General features: G+C 37.1%; 3 protein-coding genes across 3 annotated transcripts in view; 2 read left to right on the top strand and 1 right to left on the bottom strand.

Moving 5' to 3' along the window:
* Positions 1-265: 265 nt before the first annotated feature.
* LOC144449828 (sulfotransferase 2A1-like) lies at positions 266-1,210 on the top strand. The gene has a single exon (XM_078140402.1). The coding sequence runs from the start codon at positions 266-268 to the stop codon at positions 1,208-1,210; it is 945 nt and encodes a 314-aa protein (XP_077996528.1).
* Positions 1,211-9,933: 8,723 nt separating this feature from the next.
* Positions 9,934-10,847, bottom strand: LOC144449829 (sulfotransferase 1B1-like). The gene is made up of 3 exons (XM_078140403.1): positions 10,601-10,847; positions 10,255-10,458; positions 9,934-10,157 (listed from the first exon to the last, which is right to left on the bottom strand). The coding sequence occupies exons 1-3, from the start codon at positions 10,845-10,847 to the stop codon at positions 9,934-9,936; spliced, it is 675 nt and encodes a 224-aa protein (XP_077996529.1).
* Positions 10,848-19,771: 8,924 nt separating this feature from the next.
* Positions 19,772-26,822, top strand: part of LOC144449022 (eukaryotic translation initiation factor 4H-like) — a 29,760-nt gene continuing 22,709 nt past the window's right edge. The window contains exon 1 of the mRNA XM_078139422.1: positions 19,772-19,842. Within this exon, the coding sequence (XP_077995548.1) occupies positions 19,772-19,842 (71 nt within the window). The remainder of the gene's footprint in view (positions 19,843-26,822) is intronic.

A 26,822-nucleotide genomic window follows, 5' to 3' on the forward strand; every position in this document is an offset into this window, starting at 1 on the left:
CAGCGTAGTAAAGTCACGCAATAAAAAGCCTCAGCTGCAACCTCAAAAGTGAAAAATCGCAAAGTATGGAGTTATGCCTTTATGGTACTAACCCCTTCAAATAGAAATCCTAATATGATATCTTCTATATTTGAAATCGTGTGTTATCGTCTGATGAATGTCAAACAGCAATGTGAATCTAAATCGTATTTATTTCCCACCATAAAAAGGGTGGCACTCCTTTCCGCCTGTCCAAAATTCTGTCTTTCAATCATTCAACAACAACATGGCGTCACTACAGAAAGAAGAAACTACCCAGGCTGTAGAAACCACACCACTCGTAACATTTCAATATCGGGATGTCTGGTTTCCATCCTTAATGGATGAGCAAAAGGTGAAAAGTGATCTCGTTGATGACTTTTCATGGCGTCAAAGTGACGTTGTTGTCATTGGATACCCAAAGTCGGGTTCGACGTGGGTTTCAAACATTCTCCAGAATATTCAAGACTTTGGTCTGGTCAGTCGGGGAAACAGTAAGCAATTTCTTCCATTTGATTGGTTGATAGTTAACCCAACATCAATGCCAGGAGTACGTGGAGAAATAGCGGCACAATTTCAGACCGGGCAACTTGACCTCAAATCACCTCGCTTGATTCGATCTCATTTGCCATTACACTTGTTTCCATGGAAACAGGCAAGAGCCAGCAATGTAAAGACAATCTGTGTCATTAGAAATCCGAAAGATGTCTGCGTCTCAATGCACCATTTTATTAATGGAATTGGACATGGAAAGATGGCACTGGAATGGAACAAAACTGTGGAAGAATTCGCGAAGGGAAGAATCCCTTTAGGTCCATGGTTACAACATGTCATTCAATGGAAGACAGTCGGTATAGAAGACAACGTCTTGCACGTAACATACGAAGATGTGAAAGAAGATATGAGCAACGCTATCCGAAAATTTGGAAATTTCTTACAAGTTGATTTGTCTGATCAAGATATTCAGCGAATTGAGATAGCATGCTCTGTTGAAGGAATGAGAGAGTCCATCCACAAATACGTCATACACGATTGGGGCTTTGTAGACGGAGATGTCAAGCAATTTGTTAGGAAGGGAATTGTTGGTGATTGGAAGAACCATTTCTCGGTTGCTCAGAACGAAATGTTTGACGAGGAAATTGTTAGCAGATTAGAGGAAGCAGGCATACCTATGAAGTATGAATTGCCATAAACTACGTTTATGACAAGGTGGTGCAGTGAACTTTGAACAGATCAGCCTTAGTTTTGGTGTTAGATTTTCCACAAATTTAGTACACTGATTTGACAGTTATATAGTCGTGGATATAATTTGTTTCATCAACTGAAATTGTACAGAGCCTTTCCATTGATAATCAGAGATTAAGGGCCGGTCTAAACGTCGAAATGGTGGGACATGGTACATACGTCACAGATGTCACACATACCCCATTTGATAATTATATTTTGCGGACACTGAGGTTGGCGGTTCTCTCTTTTGGATATATTAAAGACAAACTATACTCGTCGATTGATGAGGTTGCTTTTCTAGAAATTTTAATCGATTGCAGAATTGTATTATATATCCCTCTCCCCCCCCTCTCTCTCTCTCTCTCTCTCTCTCTCTCTCTCTCTCTCTCTCTCTCTCTCTCTCTCTCTCTCTCTCTCTCTCTCTCTCTCTCTCTCTCTCTCTCCATGTAATGGACTTTGAACTGATTATTTTTTACATGGTTTGGTTGTTACTGTTAATCATTTGCATTCAATCCTATAAAGTATACTTTCATACTGATTTATAATAGTCACATGAGTGTTTACATATTGAAGTGGTGGTGGCACATGCATTGCACGTATACATACACATAATATATTATCTTACGTGCATAAATATTATCGACAAATAAACAGATCCAGTGTGTGTTTTGATCCGACCACTTTATTCCAACAAATTATTTCAAACTTAGCACCCAACTCGGATGCGTGAGGTTGAAATAGCGAAATGATAGGTCTATGGATTTGTGAAAATTGTTCAAACATTGATAACAAATAAATAGAAAATGTATATATGGGGTGGCTCACTTGATGAGGTATTTTTAAATCACGCGAGAGCTGTCACATGACGTGGCATTGCCCATTGCAGCGTGTAGCAAGCTCGGCAGCGCAGACTGTCAGCCGTACACAATGTTTATCCTTTTTACTACCATAAACGTAAGCTCAGAAAATGTTTAACAATTCCCTCCACCCAACTCCCACCACGCACCCTCGGTATGAGTTGTGGATAAAGTTTATTTACCCTCTCTAGTTTTATAATGTATTTCTCATGTTCTACAGTATGGATCTAAATGATACAATGTAACAATTATTAAACAATTATAATCATGATAATAATCGGTTCTTTCATCTTAAAAGAAACGCTGCCCGTCAATAATAAAACGATCATATATAGTTAAGAGTGGCACATTTATTCTCTTCTCTTGCTTTCAGCATTACTACTACAGTATCGTTATTTTGTGGGTCAACAGGCCTAACTGCGGGTCAATTTGCGGGTGGTTCACACGACAATTATTTGTATAAAATCATCCAAAACATATATAAGTTTACAAAAAATAATGACAAATGAATACATATATACATAAATAATCTGTATGAGCACATAAGTATTCAGTCAATGGTGGTCAACCTCACTATGATGATGATTAATTTTTTTGGAGCTCTGTTGTGACAATAATAGAGACAAAATTACTGGATGTACTGATTATTCAATTATTCATTATTCACTTTCAAGGTTGTGGCTGTTCCACTATTCCTTTCTGTTCCTCAGTGATGTATTAAACTACTGCCTGACTACTGGTTGTCATCTTACTGTGGTCAGGATAGTGTGTGGGAGCCATTGTGTCACTAGTCAGACTAATTTTATTGTATAAGGTAGATTTCAGCCATAATCTTGACTTGGTGTTTTTTAAAACAACAGGACCACTTCCTGTTATCAGTAAGAGTTGTTTCAGAGATAAGTTGGTCCACTATCATCTCTGTTACAGTAAATAGTTAATGTTATGTAATCATTTAAAGTACATTGTAATAGTGGAATTGAGATATTTTCAGAGGTCAATTCTATGCTAACTATAATCATTGTTTTAAAATAGCCATCACGTTTAGGGGTGGGGGTATAATATACAAAATTATGTGTGCAGTTAGCCCAACACATAGGTTCTATTGAATAATACAGTGCATGTCGCATGTGACCTGCACAATAAGTTACCCCCATTGGCCAGCCAAACAACAAGTTTTGAAAAGTAAGTAAAAATAGCAACCCGCAGCCTGCACAATAGTTAAACTCACTTCCCCACAGTAACCCGCAGTGGCCCGCAACAGTTACATTCCCAGGCCCGCAGCGACCCGCAGCAGCCCGCAACCTGAACAAAGTTACCCGCAGCGACCCGCAGCAACCCGTAACCTGAACAAAGTGGCCCGCAGCAGCCCGCAACCCGCACAATAGTTACACTCTTACTACTAATGGTATTAGCTTACGGCGACTATTACGTACCTTTGGCCAAAAGTCTTCGACAATTCTTATATCAGAGTTCCGTTGTAGCGTTTTCGCAGATTGAATAACTTTCGACAGAGTTTTACATTTTAGGAATTTATTTCACATACAATGCCGTCATCCCTTCTATAATTAAGTCTATGTGTCCGTTCAATGGCGTTTTCATCTTCGGCAGCTTCCATGTTTAATTTATCTTTCAAAATTCCGCGAACTTTTCGTTCACAGCATCCCAGCTTTCAGACTCATCTTCCGGTACACCTTGAATAATTACGTTACTCTGGCAAGATTCACTTCTGAGTTGATCATATTTGGTATCCAGATCTTCAACCTGTTTTGTCAAAAGTTCGTTTTCTTTTGCCAGACGCTGATTTTCTTGTTGAAGTTTTGTAATGTCTTCTGCAGTTTTTCCTAGTTTCCTAGTTACTTCTGTACGAAATGTTCTCATTTCATTTTGTTTGTCTCCGAGCACTGCTAGTATGTCACGATTGCCGACCTCCACGTCACTGTCTTGTGATGATGTAGGTAATAATAAATGACCAGTCGAGGAAAGTGTCGCCTGTCTTCTGTTTCTTGCTGTGGCAGATTTTTGCCTATCCTTCCCTGTTGTTATCTTTGTCATATACACCATCATTTGATGTTGCTATGAGTGTGATCTTGTTGGTGGGCATATATATGTGTCCATTATATGAAAGTTTGTGACTTGTGTATTCATCCCTGTCTTTGCATAATGCACCGTTATTTCACTGTTGCTGTGGGCATGGTCTTGTTGCTAGGTATATTTGCATACAATTTTTGAATATTTATTCACTTCCCTGGCTAAGTGTTTGCTAAATTTACTGGCATTTACCTGTTGCTAAGGGGATAGGCATGGTTGCTATGGCCAGTTGTGTTATTTTCACTTAAACATCTGCACAATAACTCTTCTAGAAACATTCAAACCAAATTTAAGCTCCCATTCACCAAGTAGGTTTCTAGATATAAGATTTTGACCAAAATTCCTTTGTTTCGACCTAATTCCATATCATTGATGCGATCATCATTTCCTGAATACTATTCTTCATCTACATAGCCCTAGAAACATCTTAATCAAAGTTCAGCTCAATCAGCCTAGTAGTTGTAGAATTAACACTTTTTGACTAAAAAATAATGTCATCAACAGTTCTTCATCTATATTCCTAAGGACATCATCATCATATTTCAGACCAATCTGACCAAGTGATTTAAGTTTAAGATCTTTAAATCAAAATGTGTGTATTTTTGATCCAGATAACACACCTGTGGTGCTATCATTTTCATTTGAACATTTTTCCACCTATAGCCCCTAAGTAAGCAACTGGTTATTTTCCCTGGCCTGGGGTGGGTCAACGAATTTTTCCATTGGGCTGTCAAAAAGTCTTTGCCCCTCTGTTAAAGCAAAAACAGGATGCGCCCCCCCCCCCATCAGCTATTCGTAACACATGAGGACAGCCCCCCCCCCCTCTGTAGATCATATTCATATGCCATGATTTTCGTCATGACACTAAAGAATGGACTGTTTGACTATGTGTCTCACATCAAAAAATAATTTGCAAGACAACACCGTGATGTAATAGCAATGAATGAAAAGGTATACAGGAAGAGTTTGAGAGGGGTGTAATGTCCACCTCTCATGGCGTTCCTAAGGGTCTCCTCCTAGTGGTTCTAAATTTGTTTTTATTTAACTTGTTAAGGTTATTTTAGACTTAGTCTAGCAATTTCACAGCCCTACAACACAACAGCAGTAGGTAGGGACAGAATTGTTTTACTCCATGAGTCTTTCAAGGCTGTTGATAGCCATTTATGCAAACTCTCTATACATAGGGTTGAAATGTTCAAGAAACGTTTAATAACACCATGACAGTAAAAGGTAGTATATTTGATTGGTGGTTGACTAATCCCACTCACCACACACATACACTCATCTGGGAGTCCTAGAAGTTCTGGAGATTTGTTGACTTTATTAACTTAAAGGTAATTTTAGGTTATCCTTATCCTTTGACAACTTCGAAAAGTTAAAGTTAATGTAAATTTTAATAGTATATACATGACATATAATAGATTGTACAATAGCTGAAATATATATGAAAAATACGAATCGGTGGTTAACTTTCAGTGTGAGTTTGCTTTAACATGAGATACATACTATCATGTCATGTCATGTCATGTCATATCATATCATATCATATATCATATCATATCAATTAAAGCTATGAAGGCTAAGAGCATATGAGCTGATCGTGAGTCAAATACCAACAATGAAACAGTCAAATTTTCAATAGACTGAGCGTGTATACAGTTACTACTATTTGTGCACATTTGAAATCCCATTTATTGATGTCAAATACAAAGTATAGTATTAGGAACGTGGCGCTATTGAATTTATGCCATAATTATACAAATATTATACCTCATATTTATTTAGTATAGATACCTATATATACCTTATATAAATAAATAAATTAACTTGAACTTGAACAACCCCACTGTGAATACCATCTTCAATGGAGACAAGAAGAAAAGATAGACAGTTGCTTAGTTACGAGATAGATAGTTATTAGTTCCTTGTTTACCACTTCTATTCCTATTTTGTAGTCGTTATCTCACAGTCATCACCACAATATCGTTCTCAATAGCGACTTGAATCTGTCACTTTATTTGAAAGCCCGATTAGTTGTTCATTACACTTCAGTCCAACAAATATGTTTGGTAGTCTGTAGATTACACATACATGTACACTGAAATATCGCCCTCTCTATCTTGGACAAGGTGGCATTGCTTTGTGTCACAAATGTCCTCTTGGTTTAACGCGACTATGATTTCGAAAGACTTTACTATAGTAATGCAATGGTTGAGAATGGAAAATGTTTTGAAAAGTCAAACATTCGTAATAGTTAAGAGGTACAAGGGTATCGTTGATTACTTGTTAATTGCATTATAAAGGAGTGAATCCAGTTTCGATACTCACTGTTCTGTACATGTGTCTTGGAATCTTGTTTTCTGACCATATTTTTTATGATTTGTAATCTTTCTCCTATCACCATTATCTTCTCCATTTTCTTTCTTCACCTTACATGATTTTTAAATTTCCTGCGTGTCTCAAGAATTGTCCTGAATTTACGTTTGTTTTACATTACAGACAGAGAATAACTGTACAAGTTTGAACATAGATGGTTTCTTCCAATAATATGGTTTATTGTATTTGGAGTGAAGGTCTGTGTAACAAAAGGGCATAAAGAACACAATGGAACTCGTTCTCAATGTCATTGTCACATTTTGGGCAATTTCTCAAATTCCTGGCTATATACCTTGATAGCGTCCGGGTTCTATGGTTAAACTATGTGACGGCAATCTGTATTTAGCGATTAATTTCTTAAAATGCACTGGTAAGAATTTGCACGATTAATATTGAAAGCAAAACAAATCATTTCAATGCTTATAAAATACACTTTGGTGAAGCTTCAATTGGAATCTTTCATAAGTCTGTCTATTTCATTTGTGTTGCCTTGGTATAATAGACTATAAGCGGCAAGAATTTCGTTTCCTTTTGTTATCTTCTTATTCAGGACGTGGCATAACATCATCACACCAGTTACTAGATACCGTATTGTTATACGACTGAACAAAATCGTCGGTAACAATAACCTTTGTCTATTTAATACTGTAATTCTTAGAGAGAGAGAGAGAGAGAGAGAGAGAGAGAGAGAGAGAGAGAGAGAGAGAGAGGGGGGGGGGGGAGGGAGGGAGGGAGGGAGGGAGGGAGGGAGAGAGAGAGAGAGAGAGAGAGAGAGAGAGAGAGAGAGAGAGAGAGAGAGAGAGAGAGAGAGAGAGAGAGAGAGAGAGAGAGAGAGAGAGAGAGAGACATGTTGTTAATATTGACAAAGAAGCTCGTCTGGAGAAAATCATTGTCAAGGTAATAGAAGGGGATATTATACGACATATAAGTTTGATATCACTGCAAAAATAGTCCAACATTTCCACGTTCTATTTACATTGACAACTTTCATTGTGCATAGTAACTACATTGGAACTTCCGAAAGTCTCGAAGAATATCGCCAGTTCACGTGAGTTTCTATTCGAACACATCTCCGACGTTCTCCGCAGTACGGACTGACTCTTCCAGTAACAGATATACAAACTTTACCCGCACAACGATGACAGTTATAGTCATTCCCCTAATTGTAACAAGGGTCTCAAGGATATGAACAACTAAGTTTGTATCCGATCGCAATGATCACATCTAATACTAAACGAATGCAAAATCAATATCAGATCAGTATGCATTTGAAATGATAATTAAAGTCAGATGGAAACTATGAACATTGAGTTATTTATAAAGGTCCTGAAGTTTTATCGAAGAAATTTTGTTGAATTATTACAACTGTATAGATTTCTACATGTAATGTATATGCGACAACTGATATATGATTATGATTTTCTCCCATATACAAACTTGTGGTGTCGCTATTTTACAATCTTAGTGACCGTATGATTTTCCCCGGTCTGGCCGTACAGGGCGTTATTAAAAAAATATGTTGTAGGACAAAAGAAATAATTAAAGACGAGAGAAATTTTGCATCTTTTTCCTGTTTATAGCAACATAAATTATTGAATCATATGATAAGCCGTACAGGCCAACATTATTACTTTTGTTCCTTTCTGTATTTCTTTGGTATTTTAGACTATTTTTAACCATTTATTTGTAGTATTTCGAAGGAATACACATTTCTATTTCATGTTAACATTATTTTATTCAGATAAGTTTTCATTTTCGTTGAAATTTTTGGTGATTTACCAGATTTATTTTTCCAACCGGTATTTTTCGACGAAAGTAAATTTTTCAAGTAAATTGTTGTCGACAATAAACTCTATTTGCTCACGTGCACATTTGATTTGAATACATCGGATGTGGCATTCCCACTAACAACACACATCTTTCTTTTCTAACTGCTCTTTTTCTAACAGTAAAATTCAATACTGCAGTGAACGTCCTCATTCAATCTGCTATTTTTCTTGTTCTGCCCGAGTCAAAATATGGAAATGGTCGAAGTTAGGGTCGGGTTATCTTCTCCGGCGGAGGGAAAATCCCACAGGGACAAACAAATGACTTTTAACCCGTACCCCGAGGTTTCTGACCTCCTACCACCTACCTATAAAAACCAAAACAGGATGACCCCATCATTGATTGTTCGATCACTACGACGTCCTCTACCGATCTGTCACACGCTCAATACCATTGTGACTCGTAGAATAGACTGTTTGACACTCATTGACATATGCAATAATTTTACAAGACTGTATTATCATTATAGTTACCAACAACAAATCAACTCTCTTATCTGGTGAGGTCCAAGTTAATGTATATTCAGACATGAATATATGAACGACCATACTATAGTCACTGGCTACATTTCACACTTTATACTGTTCAGGAGTAAATGAATACAAAAACAACTTAAATCTTAGGGCCAGTTTTGCTTCCCAGGCAAATACTGACCTTACATTAAAGTGGCAAGTAAAATTACTTTCATAAAATTTAAAATAAACTATTCTAAACCCACTCCCAATGAGTACCATTGATTCTAGGACTCATGACCTTTCAAATAATTTAACTCATCTTTTGAATGGGGAGGGTCATGTTTTAGAGAAAGAAAGTTGAGGGAGGGACACTTTTTAGCATGATGAAGTCGGGGAGGGTCACATTTTATGCAACAGTCCAAGCCCGATCCCCCCCCCCCCCCGGCCCCCTCCTTGTAATTATTGAAAGCTAAGTTACATAGCGCCAACATTCTCTGAAAATTTCGACGACTGTCTGATCGATCACATAGTTTGTCTTGGGGATATATCGCAAGATATATAGCCTGTACCCATCTAAATTCTGAACCTCTTTCGACTCGAATCGAATTCAGTTACAAACCGGTTTGACTGAATCGACTCGGTTTGATTCGATTGGAAATCAATTCATATGGGGACAGGGCTATAGTCACCATCCTCAATGGCTGTAGCTATCAAATAAAGTGTGTGTCATGTGACCTATGTACTAACCTAAAGATATTACGTTTATTTGTTCATGTTCACAAAACGTCAAATTTATTTGACGTTCTTTTCTACACAGTTGCCTGAGTCCCTAATTAACTATCTTATGTATACCCGTTCTTCGAGTTTCTAAAAATCCCGGATTGTCACTGAAAGGATATGACTGTACTATTGTATTTCTACTAATCTAAAAGTAAAATCGTATCTATAACAGTCAAATCATATCTGTAACTGTCAAATCATAGCTATAACTGTCAAATCAGTGTACTAAATTTGTGGAAAATCTAACACCAAAACTAAGGCTGATCTGTTCAAAGTTCACTGCACCACCTTATCATAAACGTAGTTTATGGCAATTCATACTTCATAGGTATACCTGCTTCCTCTAATCTGCTAACGATTTCCTTGTCAAACATTTCGTTCTGAGCAACCGGGAAATGGTTCTTCCAATCGCCCACAATTCCCTTCCCGAAAAATTCCCCATCGTGTATGACGTATTTGTGGATGGACTCTCTCATACCTTCAACAGAGCATGCCATCTTTATTCGCTGAATATCTTGATCAGACAAATCTAGTTGTAGGAAATTTCCAAATTTTCGGATAGCGTTGCTCATATCTTCTTTCATATCTTCGTATGTTATGTGCAAGACATTGTCTTCTATACCGACTGTCTTCCATTGAATGACATGTTGCAACCATGGACCTATTAAAAGGGATTCTTCCCTTCGTGAACTCTTCCACAGTTTTGTTCCATTCCAGTGCCATCTTTCCGTGTTGAATTTTTTTATTGAAATGGTACAACGAGACGCAGACATCTTTCGGATTTCTAGTGACGTAGATTATCTTTACATTGCTGGCTCTCGCTTGTTTCCCTGGAAACAAGTGTAGTGGCAAATGAGATCGAATCAAGCGAGGTGATTTGAGGTGACTGCAATTGAGCTGCTATTTCTCCGCGTATGCCAAAGACTGGTGTTGAATTAACCAGTAACCAATCCAAGGCAATATATTCGTTACTGTTTCCCCGACTGACCAGACCAAAGTCTTGAATATTCTGGAGAATGTTTGAGACCCACGTTGAACCCGACTTTGGGTATCCAATGACAACAACGTCACTTTGACGCCATGAAAAGTCACCAACGAGATCACTTTTCACCTTTTGCTCATCCATAAAGGATGGAAACCAGACATCTCGATATTGAAATGTTACGAGTGGTGTGGTTTCTACAGCCTGGGTAGTTTCTTCTTTCTGTAGTGACGCCATGTTGTTGTTGAATGATTGAAAGACAGAACTTGGTCAGGTCGAAGGACCCGTCAGGTTGAGAACAAATCATATTTGGATTCATATTCCAATTTAAATGATATTTGGATTCACATTGCAATTTGAATTATATGATGACCACACATCAGAACTTAAAGTTAAAGCCCGTTTTGCTAGGATAAGTAAGAAAATCTTATTCATTCTTCGTTTTTTGAATCTTGGTCTTAGCATAGTACTGAGAATTTCTTGTTTCGAGACTCAATGGTTATTTGACACACAGCAAGTAAAGTTATGTACATCTGGATTTCGCCATGCAAAAATTATATATTGTTTTTTTATTTTCTTTTTCCCTTCAGTGTAAAACAATATCAAATTGTTCAAAAATGAATAAGTATTTCTGTTGAACAGTACGGGTGATATGTGAAACATAAAAACTCGCTTTTTTCAAAACGTCGATTCAAATTGACGACGATGAAAGTGATACGAATGAAGATATTCCTGCAGAATTGGTCACTCAGACTAAAACAAGAAGTTCGAAACAGAACCAACAGAAACTAAACAAGAGTGCTAATGCATCTGCTGAAGGAAAAATATCCATATCGTAATATTCAACATGTCAGTCTGATAGTACTGAGTCGAGAGGAAAACATTCAGCAAGAAAGACATATGAGGTAGACCATTTGATATCCTGGGAGGGGGAGGGGGGGGGGCTTTGAAGATTGATGGAAAGTCATTATTTTTTCCCACCTGCTTGCCTGTGAATTTTTTTTCTCCTTCGCCTATGCTGGCAACTTTTTTTTCTTTCCTTCTTTGAGATATCCGGATTTTTTTATGTCAATATTGAACACCTACATTTGTTGCCACAATTTTCTGTTTGGTTTTCGCACAGGGTAATACAGAGAGTAAAAAGATGCTGTTCTATCACGCACATATTATATTTAGAAAACTACATATTTCAATACATGTTTGATTTTCAATAAACATCATTGACAGTTTTTATGCCATGGTATGATGACACACTGAAATTGCAAATCGGAAACTTGATTGGTGAGCTCAAACATTCAGACAGACTGGTCAGTTTCTCCAGCCTGGTGGTGGTCAAAGGTCAAAGGTGAAAAGAAGAAACAGTTGTGAGATCAGAGAATCTCAACCAGCTATAGTCACGATTTCAGAGGTAAAATACCGTGGCCGATAACGACAAACCGGTCTTCTAATTCAAGTGTCGGTCTTCTAGTTCAAAAAACCGGTCTTCTAATTCAAGTGTCGGTCTTCTAGTTCAAGTGTCGGTCTTCTAGTTCAAGTGTCGGTCTTCTAACTCAAGTGTCGGTCTTCTAGTTCAAGTGTCGGTCTTCTAATTCAAGTGTCGGTCTTCTAGTTCAAGTGTCGGTCTTCTAACTCAAGTGTCGCGTCCGTCTTCTCAGTTTTCTATACTATACTATACTATACTATACTATACTATACTATACTATACTATACTATACTATACTATACTTTACTATACTACTAGTATATACTATACGATACTATACTATATACGATACTATACTATATACGATACTATACTATATACTATACTATACGATACTATACTATATACTATACTATACCATACCATGCCATGCCATGCCATACCATACCATACCATACTATACTATACTATACTATACTATACTATACTATACTATACTATACTATACTATACTATACTATACTATACTATACTATACTATACTATATACTATACTATACCATACTATACTATACTATACTATACTATACTATACTATACTATACTATACTAGACCAATGGGATCTCATGTGATGATGTCCGGCTTTTGAGATATGTCTTACACTTGCACAACGTGTATCATCACATCATGGTATCAGAAACTACTGTAGTTCCTGAAAATTTGATACTAGTCACTTTAGACGTGGTATATATGTACACAAATATGTTGCAGTCTGACGCAATGCAGTAAGTTGTCAAAGCACTTGACTCGCCAGTTACACAAACAATCGACTGTAGCATTCCAAAACCATCTCCTAAAACTATTATGTGATTCTCACGAAAAACATATTTAAATTTAATGGAGAATTCTACACACAAACATGTGTATGTAGCATTGGCTCTTAGGCATCACCCGAAATAGTCGACATAGCATTCCATGAACTGGAAAGTCGCATTATTGAAATCTATACGTCGAATAAATTATCACTCTGGACACGTTTCAGGGATGACGTTTTCATGATATTTTGTGGCACCCAAGTCGAACTAAATAATCTGAGTGAAAAAATAAACCAAATACATCCAACTTTCAAAATTTCGTTGGAAAGCTCAAATACGGAAGTAACATATCTTTTCAATCCAAAAATGTCAACGACACCAATAACACAAAGTATTGGATATCAAAACTCATTCCAATATTTACACAGGCAATCATGCCACCCAGACTCGGGTCCATTAAGGGTCAAACGATCAGATAGATACGAACATGTTGTAACGAAGAAGAATTTCAAAGAAAGTGAAATTCTTCACCGGGAAACTGGCGAAAAGAGGCTATAATGAAACATAAATAAATACTAGTAACTTGGGTCCACCATCATAATCCTGGCATCTCTATTTGATGAACAACACAAGTAAACTCTGGGCAAACAAATACGGGAATAGTATACTATACTATACTATACTATACTATACTATACTATACTATACTATACTATACTATACTATACTATACTATACTATACTATACTGTACTATAGTGTAGTATAGTATATAGTATAGTATATAGTGTATAGCATAGTATAGTATATAGTATATATTGTATAATATAGTATATAGTATATAATATAGTGTATAGTATAGTATAGTATAGTATAGTATAGTATAGTATAGCATAGTATAGTATAGCATAGAATAGTATAATATGGTATAGTATAGTATAGTATAGTATTATTAGTATAGTATAGTATAGTATATCATATCATAGTATAGTATAGTATAGTATAGTATAGTATAGTATAGTATAGTATAGCATAGAATAGTATAATATAGTATAGTATAAAGTATAGTATATAGTATAGTATAGTATAGTATAGTATTATTAGTATAGTATAGTATAGTATATCATATCATATCATAGTAGAAAACTGAGAAGACGGACGCGACACTTGAACTAGAAGACCGACACTTGAACTAGAAGACCGACACTTGAATTAGAAGACCGACACTTGAACTAGAAGACCGACACTTGAGTTAGAAGACCGACACTTGAACTAGAAGACCGACACTTGAGTTAGAAGACCGACACTTGAACTAGAAGACCGACACTTGAATTAGAAGACCGGTTTTTTGAACTAGAAGACCGACACTTGAACTAGAAGACCGACACTTGAATTAGAAGACCGGTTTTTTGAACTGGAAGACCGACACTTGAATTAGAAGACCGGTTTGTCGTTATCGGCCACGGTAGTAAAACCTAAGTCTGTCAAGCGTGAAATAATGCAATCAGAATATAATATAAATGGTTATGAATCAATGTCTCTTAATGTCGAGAAAGGTTCTAAAGGTAGAGGAATGCTTCTATATGTAAGAAACAATGTGAAATATACTCCTTGGAGACACCCGGACATTAATTTCGATGAAGTTATTGGCTGTGAAATCGAGCTCCGTAATTCGTTCGTTTGTTGTTGAAAACTTGTAACAAAATTGCCGACCTTTGTAATAAACTAACGATAATTCTAATAAAATTGCCGACATTTGTAATAAACTTTGACATTTGTAATCAAATTGCCGACATTTGTAATAAACTGACGACATTTGTAATAAAATTGCCGACATTTGTAATAAACTGACGACATTTGTAATAAAATTGACATTTGTAATAAACTAACAACATTTGTAATAAAATTGACGACATTTGTAATACAATTGACGACATTTGTAATAAGCTACCGACAATTGTAATAAAATTGCCGACATTTGTAATATAACGTTGTCGACATTTGTAATAACTTATTAACGACATTTGTAATAAAATTGCCGACATTTGTAATAACATTGCCGACATTTTTAATAAACTAACGACATTTGTAATAAAATTGCCGACATTTGTAATAAACTAACGACATTTGTAATAAAATTGACATTTGTAATAAACTAACGACAATTGTAATAAAATTGCCGACATTTGTAATAAAATTGCCGACATTTGTAATAAACTAACGACATTTGTAATAAAATTGACGACATTTTTAATAAACACCTGGATCTAAGAAACTTTATCAAAATTCCGTGTAAGAACTTATTCTACAAGTTAAGCCAGGGAAGTTTTGCGCCGGTATTTAGCACCAAAAATTGATACAGAACTATATTGTTATGTATTTACTTCTATGATTCAAATCCAAAATTCTTCCTTTATATATCAGAGTTTATCGTTGGTTGGCCTGTCATAGGTTTGTGTTAATAAAACCATCAGGCAAATATTGGCAAGCGATTATGTTTCTTTTTAATACATAAGTACAATTAGTTCACAGACCAACAATAATCGAACCTGGAAACTGGTATGTGTGTCACTAGACTTTGGTGAGATATAGTGATATACAGTATCCATAACACCAAGTGTCCGTAATGTATGATGTTTGAAATATTCGCCTTTATGCATATTAATCTCTTCACATTCACGGACAAGAATATCTCCCTGTAGACTTATTGATATACTAACTAATTTGTTTTAAAAAAATACTCATACCAATTACTTCTCAAGCCATTATGAATCTTTCAATTTTTGCCCCCAAATGCACTCTAAAATTGGTTGTGAAATCGCCGTTTCTAAGATTTCTAGAGAAATCAGTTTGTTGGTAGTCAACCGACCAGCTAACCAACCAACCAACCAACACTTTGTCCGCAATGATTAAAATATATACATTCGATCATACAACCACGAAGTGGTGATCAAGTGATGGATTGATGATGCTAGTTCGTATATTCACTCATCACTCAGAAGCCTTCACAATCACAAACAACTCATACATTCGCCGCTTGTACACTAGAGGAAGTAAGATTTAAGAACTAGATAAAATCAGGTTAGAAAACAGATTGAAATTACTTTTTAGCTACCCTCCATACGCCCGTCTTTCCATCCCTCCCTCCGTCAGTCAGTCAGCCAGCCAGTCAGTCAGTCAGTCAGTCAGTCAGTCAACAAACCAACCGACCAGCCAACCAGCCAACCAACCAGCCAACCAACCAACCAACCGACAAGTTATCTTTTGACAAAGTCAATTTAACAACACGTCCACCAATGATCAAAATTTACATTCGTTCAATAAAGCACGACGTGTTCATCAAGTGAATTATGATTTGAACTGCTGGGTATATAATGTAGGTACTAGTAGGTAAGTAAGTAGCTAGGTAGATAAGTAGACTTATTATTGACTGACTGATTGATTGATTGATTGATTGATTGATTGATTGATTGATTGACTGATTGACTGATTGATTGATTGATTGATTGATTGATTGATTGATTGATTGATTGATTGATTGATTGACAAAGACTCAAAGATCCAAGTGGCTGACATAATTGTTGCAAATTAATTCTAGGAAGCCTGTAATGACGATATTTTAAATCCTTTCTAAGTTTACAATGAGTAATTCCATTTCTTTGAAAGTCAGAGAGGAACCCCCTTAACCTTTTTTTTATTACAAATTTCGGCAGGTTTATTACACATATTTTCTGAAATTTATTACAAATATCGGCAATTTTTATTACAATTGTCGTTCACAGAATTTATTACAAATGTCGTCAGTTTATTACAAATATCGGCAATTTTTTACAAATGTCGGCAATTTTATTACAAATTTCGGTTTATTACAAATTTCGGCAATTATTACAAATGTCGGTTGTACAGGGCGCACAGTACAGGGATACTGGGATACTAGTATACAAATACAATTATGCAGTAGATATCGGTACATACAAAATAACCCAAGTTTTAGCTAATTTATGTGAAGCTCAGAGGACTGTGAGAGAGTCTAACATATACGCTGCACCAAAAGTCAATGAAAGTTGGTGCAAAAAATCTAGTCAGGTGATGAGTACATTCTATGCTTTGTAATTGTGGATTTCTATTATTGAAAGTACATCTACCATTTATACTCTCTTATTCTGTATGCAATGTAACAAACAGGCTTTGTTCCACTTGTCTACTACATGTACACTCTATGACACATCAATGCCCATGCTCCTTGTGAGTCATAATTAAAATTGGTAATTAATGGTTGTCAAGAAAGATGTTGTTTGAGTGGTTTATCAAAGACGTTTTCAACAGAATTGGAACAATAAATATTTGAGTATTTACATTGTTGAATTAGCATTTACAAAAGAAAAGGTGAAATTTGCCATGAAAATCAATATATATTGCAAATAAAAACAGATGACGGATCTTTTGATCCAAATGTGAATGTGAATCCCCCCAAAATACTCAGTCTAAGATTCTTTACCTGACCTGGTCTGTACCTGTTCTGTACCTTGCCTGTACCTGGTCTGTACCTGTTCTGTACCTGGTCTGTACCTTGCCTGTACCTGTTCTGTACCTGGTCTGTACCTTGCCTGTACCTGGTCTGTACCTGTTCTGTACCTGGTCTGTACCTTGCCTGTACCTGTTCTGTACCTGGTCTGTACCTTGCCTGTACCTGGTCTGTACCTGTTCTGTACCTGGTCTGTACCTGTTCTGCACCTGGTCTATACCTGTTCTGTACCTGGCCTGTACCTGTCTTTTGTACCAACCGATTTCTTTTAGACTGAATAAAGCAAGAATCTCAGATCTTGCTATGTGCAGCTTCTTATTCGTTTCTGCGTAAAAAAAGTGAACAGCAAACTGCAATGTACTCTCGAATGCAAGTAAAATCGAAAGAAGGTCCGTATTTATTTCTAGGTTTCTCATCGCAACACCATAAAAACTAAATTTCCATTATTTTGTTAAAGGTATAAGGGCATGAGTATATGTTGGTGATCTTCAATTCGTAATAGTATAGCTGCAACGGGATGATTTTTCGAAATTCTTTTGTTAGTTACAACGACTTACTAGTAATATCGTTCATCCTAAATAGTTGAATCAGCTGTGTACAGCTATGGGTAAGCGTATTTGTGTAACTTTACGCATAACAGCATCGTATCGTGGTACAATAAATCCTATCAAATTGATTTGAGGGTTCGTATAGTACCAATAATCAGCGTAATCGTCAATTTCATCCTGTCACTAGAGACTGCTTACGGATATCGAGCTCTAATTACCATCTACAAAGTCTAAATATTTAAACAATAATGTACGCCCTCCCAGCCCATAATGGACGAAAGCAAACTTTGAACGACATAATGGGCGAGGCGACAGCCGAGCCCATTATGGAGTGCAAAGTTTGCTTGAGTCCATTATGGACTGGGAGGACGTACATTATTGTTATTATTTTATAGTTTTGCCAATTACAGTGAATTTGTAGACCGAGAAACGCAAAACAACGTATAATATACACAGCGCTGAACATCGTCTGCCATGTTCGGCCCGGAAGCTGAATACTAATCCTAGCGACACACGTACGTACATAAGCTTGTATTGTTATGCTCGTTCCAGGGCTGCGATGCCCAATAACGGAGTACATTATCAGTAATAATGTACAGCGATGACGTCACAAAATTCACTGGAATTGGTAATGCTATAATATAATGGTATTTTAACAATTTTAAGTGAATTGTTGGTTGTCTGGTCGAAAAATTATACTCCAGTTAGGCTGGGATCAGAATTTACGGCGCGGGGGGGGGGAGTGATTAAAAAATTGAAGATTCAAAAGTCATGAAAGTGGGGCCATGGAAATTCTGATGGTCTGAAACAAAAGGGGTGGGGATATTTTGCTCATGATTTGAACCAAATTAAAACCTCAGGAGTGGTCGTTCACCGAGTAAATTAAACATATTCAGTGATGAGTTGGGTGACAGCCATGCGAATGCATTTGTTTACATGTATGCCTTCCTCTGTCTGTCTGTCTGTCTGTCTGTCTGTCTGTCTGTCTGTCTGTCTGTCTGTCTGTCTGTCTGTCTGTCTGTGTGTGTGTCTGTCTGTCTGTCTGTCTGTCTGTATGTCTGTCTGTCTGTCTGTCTCTGTCTCTCTGTCTCTCTCTCTCTCTGTCTCTCTCTCTCTCTCTCTCTCGCTCTCTCCATGGAGACTTTTTTTGAACAGTCAAACCTCAGGAGCAGTCGTTTACCTTGCACTTTGCAAAATTGTTCATTTCATTTACCTACCATACATTTAATTACGAGCCAAGCGAATGTGTGTGTGTGTGTGTGTGTGTGTGTGTGTGTGTGTGTGTGTCAGCCAATATATCTTTGTATAAGTTAAAGTGTAGGTAATATATAGCCGTACAGTTGTATAATAATGTATTGAGAGTAAAATTTGGGTATTCAAGTATTCTATGGCTTCCGATGACAAATAATTTTTCCCTAGCCCCCCCCCCCCCGGTAAATTCTGACCCCATCCTTACAGCAAGTGAGGTTTTAACACTCTGAATAACATAGAAATGACAATTGATTGTATTACATTAAAGGAAACTTTGAACTATGGGTTTTACTAAATTTCCAGAATTTCAGCAATATGCATATAATTTTTGCTCAGATGCGGCGCTCGTGAATGTGACGTTAAGATATTTTCTAATGCTGCCGTAGAGGGCGTCAATTACATTAAAAAAAAAGAAGACATATCATTATCAGAGAAATAAAATGGGGTCCGTCGGGTCATGAGAAACAGAATACTAAAGTAAGACTGTCCTAATGGAAAGTTGTTTATATGTGATACGTGAAACGATGTAACATTTCACATGACTGACCTTTGACCCGGTGTACGAACCAACAAACCTATTATTATGGGCTGCATCCAAGATGTCGGACAGCTATGGTTCTTATCAAGACGATTTTTCCCGCGGATCATTCGGCGGAGGTGGTTATCAAGGGTAAATATTTATCTGTTGTCTAGTAAAATCCAAGTCTAGGTAAATGGGCTTCAGATCTATCCCAAAATTTGATTTGTTAGTCGTCGGGTAACGTAAATAACAGGCAACGTTGTGTGGCGATATGCCGATAGCGAGCACCGCTTCATTGACATCACGCATGGAAATGTCAATGACTTGAATAGTGATTCACGCTCGTAGTTACAAATATTATGGCCATTTTCACTAAACACACATTCCACCGGGAGAAATTTGACACGCCCCAGGCAATCTGAAAACCTCATCCTTATGTGTTTCTTTTTATGTATCTCGATTTTAAATGTGTTCGTAATGTGACATTTTCGTGTGCTGTGACGACCAGCTGGAAACGAACAGTACCGTGGCGTAGAGAGCATGCTATACTGCATGTATCATTTGTATGTGATTGCCAAGGCTATTGACCAGGGACAAAGTCAAAGCACACGGCGGGGAAATCGAGATCAACCAACAACACTAAATGAGATGAATGATAAAAATGAATGACCGCAGATGATGAAAATGTAATTAAGTTAGTGAAATTATATTATAATTGTATTTAATTTTATGTTAAACAGAAAATCTAATGAATGGATGGAGAATACAGTGTTCTCCCTGAACAAGGTAACAGGGGCGCAGCGCCCTCTTGTAAATTCTTGGCGCCCCCTTGTAAGTTTTGACGAAAAAAAAATGAATTGAATATTTTTTCAACAAACGGGGCAAAACGATTTTAATTACTTCTCTCGTGGTTTCGCTACGATCTCATGGTCGCCATTTTGGAAAGTCAAATATCTCAGTAAAGAGGCTACTAATGTCAAACTTTGTGCGAATCACATTCACGCATACTTGTTTCAAACTTGTCATTCATTCTATAGCTTTCAAACAGTCAACATGTCTTTCCTCTGTCATTTAGCTCAACGAAGATCAGGAGGTACACGGAATATTTTCCACATGGGCCCTTTTCAGGGCAAACTTGAACTCAGATCGCTGGATTGTTTGCATGTAAACACACACTGTCTCGTGTTTACGGTACAAAAACAAAATGAAATGTGAAACTTTGAAAGGCTCGTGTTGTTCACCGACACTACTTAGATGATACTAAATAAAATGTCACTAAAATGAACAAAATGGTACATTCTAGTTCCTTAACTACTGAATTGTAATCGAAACGAAAATGGACTAATATTTTCATATCCATCGAACCACGACCGAACTTACAGAGATATCGAGTGAGAGGCTTCACTTGAAGACAACACAGATAAACACGTGGTGTCAATGTGGGCGATTCCATTGTTCATGGATAAGTGGGCCGTGACAAAAGTCTCAGAACGGTCTGTTTTTACGTGTACACTAAATGTACTACAAAATCTATGGTTTGCAAAGTCGCTATGTCTCTGAATTGCTTCTCTTAATAAAAAATACGCAAGTAAGATTTTCCATGGCTACGTCAGTATTGAAGTTGAACACTAAGTCCCCCCTCTATCCCTTCCCTTTAGTTTAATAGTTCAGACGTTGCATGTGTCATCATGTACAATCTTTGACCTTTCAAAATCTTAGTGAGTCGTCGTAGCAGAAAGTTTTGTCGGATACCTGTCCCACTTGAAAACTATGTATTCCGATTCGTTTTATTTCATTTTCTTTTGATTGACTTCATTACCACCCATACAGTGACACAAAGCGGTTTCGTCTTCTTTCAAAAAAGACCTGTGCTAACTGAAGGTGCCATGCCGTATTGTCTCCGACTATTTTTGTTTTGTAAAAAAAAAAACGAACATGCTGAAGAGAACTATATCACATGGCTAGGCATGTCTTACAGAGTTTTTTGACGTGGGAGCTTGACATGTTGAGTGTCCATTTGAACCTGTGCAGCTGTGTTTGGCATGTACTAGTAATTTTCCAGTTAGACACAACAATGGCAACAAAAATTGCAACATTAGTGTTGCGTCTTTTTTACACTGATTGTAACAGGGACAGGGTACAAGTTCGTTAGTGGTCTATAATAATATTATGTATCAAAATAAAAACAATCAACTCTTACTCAGTACGATACCATATCGTCAGTCGAGGGGTATGGCAAATGTAACAAAATTCGTTGCGTATAGGATACGGATCAATCGATCAAATATGCGTAAAATTGATTTCCATTGCGTATAATGCGCATGATTTTGTGTCAACGCGAATACTGGTGCGTCATTCTGAGCAGTTCTCAAATCCGGGAATTAAATGGTAAATTTAATGAGAAGTCAACTAGAAACAGTACATTTAGACTAATTGAATCACTATGGGAATATCAATAGATGGACCAAATCTGACACTTTTGACTTTGAACAAGCAGTCACCAATGGGGAAATTATAAAGACAGGAGAATTCTCCTTTGAGGAGAACAGAAGTGAGACAGGTTACTCAGCTGTCATGCATAAAGGCAAAGTTATCTTTACCCTTATGTGTTGGACTTTTGTTTGTTTTGGTAGTGGTATGGTGATGATGCAATGAAGCTTTTGAAAATGGATTTCATTTTGTAGTAAACACTACAACTGTCTTGAATCATCTTGAAATTTGCTGCAATTTTTTACAGAAAGTTGAAGATTTTGTTTTGTTACACTCTTTCAGCATTTGTGCTGAAAAGAGCTATTTGAGTAATTTGAGACACAGGTAAATTTGGCTTAATTCTGTCACTATTTGAACATTGAGATATCAAAACCCACTTTGACACTGCAGTTGTGTTGAAATTCACATGATTAAAATGGGTTAAAATGGCTAAAAAAAGTGCCACCAAAAGTCACCATTTCAAAATGCAAATTTCAAAAGCTCCTAGGCAGGAGGGGGGACCTGACCACCCCCCAGCGTGTGCTGCGCGCATGCAGTGATTCGCTCCGCTCAGCAAGAATTCCCCCCTCTAGTGACAAAACCCTGGGAGAATACTGCAGAATATATTGTTCATGGTTCCAAAGTAACTATATTGTACTGTCCTTGTGAATGGATGTTATAATATGAGTACTTTGATAATGACAATGAGTGATATAAACATTTACCTCCAAAAGGAATATGCACTGCATATATCTGTCCAAAACTAGAAACAGGGTTCGCACGGTCCTGGAAAACCCTGGAATTTCAAACCCACCCTTGAAAAACCTGGAAAAATGCTCCCTACCCCTGGAAAACCCTGGAAAATGATCGTGATCGATTAATATTGATGATCAACATGTCTGTGCTCGAGCCACACATTCATATGATTCACTACACTGAGTCTCGTTAATGTGAAGTCTTTCGCCACCATGGTGAATCATGCTGATTAAACCCAGTCAACCGATCGTTCCACGAGACACTTTTGCCCACAGACCGTGCCTATGCGTAGTTGAATGGCCGCCGCTACGTTTGTTTCGATCTTGCGTATTGCTACTCCGATTCCAGTCGTCATTTCAGCGACATAATAGTGTAACAGTCCCGGGGGTAACAGTATGTCTGTTCGCAAGATTATCGAAAATTGTAGTGAGTATCAAAGCATCACCAACCATGTTTAGAAATTGTTACAAGTTTGGCGCATGAGTCGATATACTACAAGCTCATGCATGGCAATACTAGGGCCTTGGGAAGTGCAGTTGAATTTCTGGGTTGTGGAAGTATGGTTTTGACTTTTATGTCATCGGTAAATGGGTATTTGTTTTACATGTTCTAAAAGAATAAACTACTTTTTTATGTTTGTCAGTACAGTATATTAACATTCCTAAATGGTCACGTTGAGTTGATGTTCGTGATGTTCCGCAACACATGGCGTCCATACATAAACATTGAGATGCAATGGATGAATATATTCAGTTATTCATTCGCGCTATTAGCGCAAAATTTCGTTACATAAATGACGTTTTAATTCAAAATTTTGAAGAAAAAAAATTACTTTGGTAACCTCTAAATGTAGTCACATCAAACCGTACAATAATGAGGACAAACTTTAGTTTTTAATTTGTTTTTTTCTGGATATGTCTGAATTAGACTGACGAATGTTAGACGATCAATGCACCAGCTTTAACGAAACGACTACTTAGGGGATAGGACAGAGGGTTTTTCGTTAATCTTAGCGTGGTTTTGAAACCAACGTCTTGCTTAGTGTCGATTATCTTTAAAATGTTTTGTGACATATTATAGGAACCCTTGTTAATTTCTTCTCGTCCACATCAGACAGTTAGATGTCATTCAAAAATATACTTTGGAAAACTGACAAAAAAAACCTGGAAAGTCCTGGAATTTGTTTTGTTATAAGTGTACGAACCCTGTAGAAACAAACATTGATCAAATGTGTCCTGACAGATTCAGAAATTGTGTTTCCGATTATTTTAAGGCCATGAGGCTAGATACTTCACTTACATTTTCACATAGAGGGCCTGAAGATCAAGGGCTTTCTAAACATATATGGTGTATTGGGTGTTTACAACTGGGGTGGGGAGGGGGGGGGGGATGTAACTCCATGGGTAACATTACGAGGCGGCTCCTCACAAACATTGAAACCCAAAGTGTTGCGATACCAATTTTTATGCAAAAAATATACCCTTTCTGATACCTGCATTTTAATTAGTAAAAATAAGGGCTCCCAGGGGAAGCTTGCCCTAGATCTAGTGTGGCATGAGCGATGAGTGTACAGAAGTTCTGAAAGTAGATACACGAGGTTGAAACGCTTCCAGTGTTGACTGCATAGTCTCTGTTAATTAACGCCAATTTTGATTCACCTGACCCTTTCTCATACCACCACCTCATGAAAAGTATACCCTTTTGATACAAACCTGCATAAAAGACTGACCTCTTTCACGCGAACCCTCCCCGTGTTGCCGTCTATGGGAGTTGCCCCTTCCCCGGGCTCACATCTACGAAAGGTATAATCTTTGAAGTTCAAACAAAATCCAGTGAAAGTTAGTAGAATCTGTTAAAGGTGATTCAAAATGCTCACATTCACTATTGGTATTTTGCAAGACGACATGTTGTGAAATGTATTCTGGTTTTAAAACTTTAAAAAGCGTCTGCAAACACCTTAAAATGACCTTATTTCAGTCAGTTCCCTTTGGATTTACTTCGAGAGTTTTCGGGTATTTCCAGTCCCACCTAGACCACAGGATTTTATGACGTCATAAGGAGTACTGGTTAGCACTAAGGCTATGTACACATGTAATATACACAATAGGTACAATTTTTGTGTGCATAAAGCTATCTGGAAGGTACCCATGAACGAAAAAAGCAGTGAAGCACAAACTGAGTAAAACATAAAGGATTGGATTCGCATAGATAAAATGTTCTGCAGTTATACCATCTTTTCCCATTGCTTTACCCTTTTCTAACTTAAAAGTCGCGTCTCTAATTTCTTTAGGAGTGACAATCATTTCATCATGAAAATTGACTTCCAGTAGAGCAGACTGTACAAATTCCTTATTTTGAGTACTTGTAACAGAATTAAATAAAGACTCATAGTGAGAGTCGATTGTTTTTATTTTTATTCATAACATGCATGTACAATGTACCCCTGACACAATCAACGTAAAAAGATGCAACACTAATGTTGCAACTTTTTTAGCTCCGCTGTTAGCGAAAGCTGAAAGCGTAGCTTTAGGTATAGGTGGGTATTGAGGTATAGAGAGTAGAGTGAATCATAGGTGTCCGTCAAACTTTTATATTTTCACTATCTACTCTGAAAGTGACAGTCGGAATTCTTCGATATTTGGTGTGCATGTTCCCTGGGGGGAGGCTATTCAGATTTGTTCATGCCAAGTTGATCTGTGCCATTTTCAATTTTTTATGATTTTTTTTCCAAAAATGACATTTTCATCAACTCCTCATAAACTTCAAGTCAGATTGCTTTGATATGTGGTGTGTTGATGCACAGAGGGTAGCTTACTTAGATTTGTTAATTTCAAGTCAGCACGTCTTCTCTTCTATTTTTTATGATTTTTTTTTTGAAATTTGAAAAAAAAATGAATATGTTAATGAGTATTATGACCGACGCCATATTGGAAATCAGTCCGCGAGACTTTAGGTAAAGTGCAACTTTTCAAAAGACACTATTGACGTCAAACAAGCAATGTAATATGTGCTATAGTCTTAATTCTACGCATTGTGCGCCCAAATGACAAATATTTGTTCGAAAAAGGGTTGTAAACTTCAAATCCAATTCTCCATCCACCCCTCCTACAGAATGGTTCATTCCAGTATACGTATATGCACCTCATCATGATCAAGTTTGAATGCCTGAACTGAAGTGTATGGGACGATTTTTGACAGAGTCAGTCGTCAATAAAAACGATAATACTCTTTCTAAAATTACCACATTTTGAAAGGGAAAGTACTTTGTGGTTCATTTATGGAGTTTTGTTTTTGTACGATCAATATTGGTGGCAAAATTACAGCGTCAAAATTGCCGATGTGGTAGTTCCGTATGGCGACAATCTCAAGTACCCGGATGCACGAGGGACTAACCTGGAAGCAAGTCGTTGCCAGCCATACGTTACAGTGTTAACATCGTCCGAGAAATCGCTGCGTTCAGAATGTCATTATTCACAGAATTGGTTTTTTTTCGAGTGAAAACCCGTCTTGAATTGTATAACTCTAACAAATGAAGACATGTCAAGTTATATTTTGAAAGTTGTATCGCTAGTTTGAGACGATTTGCTCACGTACTATCGAGGCTTGGACCTTACTCCAGTTCAGCGGGAAGTTTAGCCAGTCCGATAAATCTTTGTGGTTTAGTTTACAACACTTTTGATCACACAGATTTTGTTTTTGTGATGAAAAGAAGTTTAAAAAAAGATCACTTCAACCATTTCGTTGTGTTTTCTTTATGAAAGGTAATCGAACATGAACGAGTGTTACCACTGTCACGTATGGCTTAGTCCTGCTTGCATGCGGAGTAATCCGGGACTCGATTCTGACAATTGTCCCTCCTACCTCCGTGTTTAGAGTCAAGTCAGTAATACAGACTCGTGCACCGT

Source organism: Glandiceps talaboti, chromosome 18 (genome assembly GCF_964340395.1).
Source record: "Glandiceps talaboti chromosome 18, keGlaTala1.1, whole genome shotgun sequence".
Classification (NCBI taxonomy): Eukaryota; Metazoa; Hemichordata; class Enteropneusta; family Spengelidae; genus Glandiceps; species Glandiceps talaboti.

Coding starts and splice junctions, on each gene's coding strand:
- LOC144449828 (XM_078140402.1), top strand. CDS start 266: ATGGCGTCACTACAGAAAGAAGAAACTACCCAGGCTGTAGAAACCACA.
- LOC144449829 (XM_078140403.1), bottom strand. CDS start 10,847: ATGGCGTCACTACAGAAAGAAGAAACTACCCAGGCTGTAGAAACCACA. Junction 10,459..10,600: donor TCTGGTCAGTCGGGGAAACA/GTAACGAATATA, acceptor ACTTGTTTCCAG/GGAAACAAGCGAGAGCCAGC. Junction 10,158..10,254: donor ATGTCATTCAATGGAAGACA/GTCGGTATAGAA, acceptor TCCTACAACTAG/ATTTGTCTGATCAAGATATT.